Source organism: Phalaenopsis equestris, unplaced genomic scaffold, assembly GCF_001263595.1.
Source record: "Phalaenopsis equestris unplaced genomic scaffold, ASM126359v1 Scaffold001079, whole genome shotgun sequence".
Classification (NCBI taxonomy): domain Eukaryota; kingdom Viridiplantae; phylum Streptophyta; class Magnoliopsida; order Asparagales; family Orchidaceae; genus Phalaenopsis; species Phalaenopsis equestris.
In genome coordinates, this window is record NW_018165518.1 from 365,257 (window position 1) to 370,638 (window position 5,382).

General features: G+C 37.4%; 1 protein-coding gene across 1 annotated transcript; it reads right to left on the reverse strand.

Moving 5' to 3' along the window:
• Positions 1–706: 706 nt before the first annotated feature.
• Positions 707–1,881, reverse strand: LOC110033013. Its single transcript, XM_020736840.1, has 3 exons — positions 1,519–1,881; positions 1,227–1,424; positions 707–1,130 (listed from the first exon to the last, which is right to left on the reverse strand). The coding sequence occupies exons 1-3, from the start codon at positions 1,522–1,524 to the stop codon at positions 891–893; spliced, it is 444 nt and encodes a 147-aa protein (XP_020592499.1). The 5' UTR covers positions 1,525–1,881; the 3' UTR covers positions 707–890.
• Positions 1,882–5,382: the final 3,501 nt, after the last annotated feature.

Consider the following 5,382-nt stretch of genomic DNA (forward strand, 5'->3'; position numbering starts at 1 on the left):
TGCAAATACCGCATTAATCCAAACAACTAACTGGTACAATCCGAAGTGATCATTTTGATCTCATGATTTTTTATGAGTAATTAAATGTCTTAATTATGTCATAATTAAGTAATCTTAGAGTCATTGGATTCATTTTGATCGAAACTATTGATTTGACTATAAATTTAACGTATTTGAAGATCATTTGGCCTAGCAAATTATATTTCAAAATTTCTTATTATGTTTGAAGCACATTATTTAATTTGAACTTATTTGATCAGACCAGATCATCGTTTACATTATTTGATTTATCCTAGAAAGACACCTCATATGAATTTCGTGTAGATAATTAAATATTTGCAGCTCGAGCAAATATTTTTTAGGACGTACAAATTAGCATTGGCCCAAATAACTACTCTAAATTAAGAAAAAAAAAAGTAGGTTCAAATTAGGTTAATTAATTGAGATATATTAATTTGAAAATTTTATATGACTCACATAATAGAGTTAGATGAGTCAGATTTCATCATGAGTTTTGAGTCGGATCAAACCTGATTCGAGCAGTTTGACCTAAACAATAAATAAATTTAGAACCTCGTCCGACAATGTGAAAAAAAATTCGAGCATCCCACCGAACACGACACGCATACGAGCGCTCGCCAGTCCTCCTTTAAGTCCAACATATTGGGATAGAATTTACTCAAACCCAACCAGAAAAGGTGCCAAAACTTGTCCCAATTGCCATTCATATCAATGGCGTCATCAAAATTAGAAATTACGCTTGACAAAATTGAAAAAGTACGATCAACAAGGCAAACTTCAGGTTTTGCAAGGCAACAAATTTTTTTAAAGGGACATGAATGAAACACGCAAAAGAGCAAATTTTGTGATCCAATTGTTCTTCATCAAGCTCAGCGGATGCAGGCCACGCCCATACAACCCGATAACAGACTCCTCAGCACCTTCTTCCTCTTGCGCTTGGGATAGAGAAGCTCAGGCGGAATCTTGTACAAATCCTCATCCACCGCCATGGGAGCCGTGCGCCTTCTAGGCGTCGCCGCCGTTGCGTTGCAGACCCTTTCTTGCTTCCTCTGTTCCTGCACCTTCTTGCTGCGCTTATTCTCTCCAGCGCCGCTTACTTTTTTCCTCACCTGAAACAAACCATTAAAGAGAAAAAAACCTTGACAAATCCGCTAAATCCGAACATAAACCTAAAGAGAAACCAAAGAGAGCTCCAAAGGTCTGACCTTTCGGCGGCAATGGTCGTCGTAAGGATATGAATACTTCACCGGCATGGCTACCGGAGCTTTGAAGAGCTCCTCCTCGCAGAAGAAACATGGCGGAAACAGAGTATCATGGCCTACACAATCGAAGTAGTGAGAGATGTCCAAATCGTCGTAGTATTCCCAGTTTCCAAAAGCAGGAATTTGCCACCTCATCATCTCCTGCAGCACAAAACGATTCAAATAAAACTATATTAAACTTTCCTATCAAGAACAGAGTAAAAAAGAAGTATAAAAATAAGAACTTGGAGCCAACCTCCATTTGTACTCTGCAGCACGGAGCGAGCAACGAAAGAGGAGAAGTATAAATATAGAAGAAGGGGATGGGAAGATGGGAAGACAGGAAAGAGGTGGAGAGATAGTGGTAGTTAGAAAAAGAGAGGATAATTAAACATAAGGACTGTAATCTGCTGGCTTTTAAGAGGGCATTTCATTGCTCTGCTCGGTTGTAAGAGGGAAGGGTGTAAATGGCCTTGATGAAGGAATCACCGTTCCCCTGCTTCTTCTTCTCCTGCTCTTGCAGTCATGCTTATCCCGATGAGAGAAGTTATCGCTCTTGTTTGGTTGGGGCTTTCTCCATTGCTGATCACGTGGGAAGGAGCGACGTGGTCACAGTGAAGCTCTGTTCACGGCGTCCGAGAATGTTTAAAAAGTGGATCGTGGTCAAGAAGTGGACTTTGGTTCATTAATCAATTATCTATATATATACATATGTTATATATGTATGTATATTAATGAACGTTTAAAATTTATAACGGCAGAGTAATGAATTATCGTCTTGATATTGTATAAAAATTCAACACACAGTCACATGAAAGAAAAATAATCAATGGAGACACTAGAAATTTTTATATGAAAAATCCTTAAAAAGTGAAAAATTATGGAGTCTAGCCCAGTTGAAATATTTTACTGTGAATGGTGAGTACGCATGCCCACCTTTTTTCTTAATTAGAGAAGATAAAATTACAAATTTGAATATTTATAATCGATTGTAGTTCTTGGCAACAACAAGCTGCAAGGGTCATAGTCGATTACCACGGAGGTAATGGTCTGTCATGAGTGTAGTAGAAGTCGTAGTTGATAACCATGACAATAGTTGGCCATGTGGGTCGAAGATGATTATTTTATGAGCATCAATTAGACATATAAGTTGTAATAGGGAGTTGTGGACCACGTAAGGCATAATTAGTTACGTAGGTCATATAAATGAGTTAAAATGATGTCCATAGGTCGTAGGGGCTGGAGTCTGGAGGTGCACGATTTGTGAACCATGTAGGTCATGGTTGGTCACGTAGACCGTAGTGTTTAGTTGTAATGACAGCTGCAAGCCACGGGGGTCGGAGTCGGTAGCTGCACGAAGATATGCAGGGTGTATCGTTACACCATCTTTAAGATGTGATGTTGCGCTGTCTTTGGGGTGCATTGCTACACCGTCTTTTGGATGCATTGTTGCATCCTGGGAGCATTGTTGCACCGTATTTGGGTGTTGTTGTTGCACAGTTTTCTTGGCACATTGTTGCATCGTCTTTGGGTCGGCTTAGTGTTTAGATGATGGGCTCCTTTGTAGGTTGCTTCGTCGCAAGGAGTGGACGGTGGCTGATGGTGGTTTGTAGAGAGAGGTCGTAATCATAGGTGAAATATTGTAGGGTAGTTATGAAAACAAAGTAAGTGGTGGATAATTGATGTACCATATTTGATATTAGCACGCTCTTATCATCACCCTTTGAGATGAGTATCCAATGGTTGGAGAGTCAACTAGTCATGTAATTGTTTGAAGCAAGTTACAAATAGGGGCTTGGTGCTGGCCTTAAGTGCTGGTGTGTTTATCAATGATTACTTTGGAGAGAATGCGTTCACATATGAAGTGATAATCTATTTTGATGTGTTTTGTCCTAACATAAAAACCAGGGTTATTGGCGAGTACAATTGTTGAACTATTATCACAATATAGTTGAATTGGCTTCGAAATATAAATTTGGAAGCCTTTATGTCGAGTAGTTAAATGATTTCAGTTCCAGTTGTGGAGAGAGCTTGATATTCAACTCATGTGGGAGATTTTGGCAGGTTGTTTCCTTACGCAGAATAAAAGAGTGGTTTTAAGAAAAGGTACAATACCAACTGGTGGACTTGTGATGAGAAGAATCGATAACCTAATATGAATATGATATGAGTGTAGACTGAGGTTCTTTTTGCGTATGGGTAGCCCAAAATAACTGTTGCATCTGGTGTAACAAAATAGACTTTTCAGAAGTTGAAAATGATGAATGGATGCATTATGCATGAATTGACATAGCTGATTAACCGTAAAAACAATGCCTGATCTGATAATTATCAATCATTGCATTGAAAGTCGAGCTCTTTCCACAGTCACGATTGACATCATTTGGCTACCTCAACGTCTTAATGACTTCCAAATTTCTATTTCTAAGTATACTCATTATACTGTGATAATACTTTAGCAATGGCTCTCACCATTAACACCATTTTTCATGCCAAGTTAAAACACACTAAAATAGATTATCATTCCATATAGAAACACATTCTCCCCAAACAAACACGTCATCACTCAAGACCAGCCAACAAACATTCTCACCAAACCTGTAATCTATCACTCGCTTCAAATAATTACCTGACAGGTTGACTCTCCAATTAACCATTGATTCCTCATTTTGAGAGGCAGTGATAAGAACATGCTAATGCCAAATTTGATGCCTCAACTATCTGCCACTTACATGGTTTTCACAGCTATGAACACTCTCGGCAAATTCCCACTAGCATTTCACAATTACGACCACTCTCTGCAAACCACCCAACAATAATTCTCAACCGCCAACTGCAACTCTATCAAAGTCATGAAATTTTTACTGCCATTGCATAAAATTTATCTTCTAATACAATTTATATATAAGTTATTGTAGGGGTGTCAATTTGGGTTTGTGGAACTGGTCGGATCTGACCCAAAGATGGCTCGACTCGAATAGGTCCCACCAACCAGAACCCGACCCATATAACCCATTTAACATAGGAAAAACCATCATTTGGGTTTAAATTGGATCAACTTTGGGTCAATTTTGAGTCAATTTCGGGTCAATTTCAAATAAATGTAAAGTTGGCAGATCATTTTCGGGTAGGCGGGTCACCCGAAACTGACTCAAAAAATTAAACGAATTAGGTTCTTTAACCCAAACCCGATCCATAAATTATTCGGTTCAACCCGAACTCTGATTTTTTGAGTCGGGTTTCAATCTAATTGCCGCGTTGGTTCAAGTTTTGACACCCCTAGGTTATTCTATACAACCATGGGTGCAACTTGACAGAAATTACATAGCTTGATTAATTTATCTTCTTTGAGTTTAATACAATCTTACTCAATCCTTTCAATGAGTTATCTGCCTAAAATTTCTTTATTAAATCGATTTAGCTACTCATTAGGTGCTCGCATCATTGTTAAATAGGGATCATAATATTAATAATAAAGCTATTTCAATTAAAATCTTAACTTGCTTCTAATTAAGTTTTAGTAGTCAATGATCAAATAATTTTATTTATTAATCCTTTTTTAATTAAGATAACTAAAAACCATAAAATATTATAAATTTAAAATATATTAAGAAAATGAATTAAAATGACTTAGTATCGATTTTGTACATATATACATTTTAAATGCTAAATTTTTAGAAATATCACATTTAAAGAAATTTTTCAAAAATAGATTGTTTTTTTTTTTTAATTAGCACTCTTATAAGAAGTTCAGCGTGCATTAAACCTCCTTGCTAGAAAAAGAGAAAATAAAAGAAAATAAAATAAAAAAAATTTAGGCCATACTGTACAATACAATGGCTTTTGAGAATTTTCGTTGATGTGAGGTAACACTATGGACATCATGCCGCTCATGAAATGGGGCATGGATAGTGTTGGGTTGGAATTTGCTTCCTCCTGCTGTGGAGGCGGCCTTCAAGGATTCTTCAACGAACTTGTAAGTGTAGCACGATAAATTCTGTTGAGCTCTATGGAAGAACTCGCCAAGTCCATCTGGAGGCAAGTCATATAGCTTTAACTTCAATCGACGTGGTTGAAGAGTATAATCTGCTTACAACCAAACTTTTGGTGCCCGACAAAT

Bases quoted from the DNA above. Each gene is read 5' to 3' on its own strand.
- LOC110033013 (XM_020736840.1), bottom strand. The intron at 1,131-1,226 runs GTCAGACCTTTG...GGTTTGTTTCAG, and splicing joins ACGACCATTGCCGCCGAAAG to GTGAGGAAAAAAGTAAGCGG.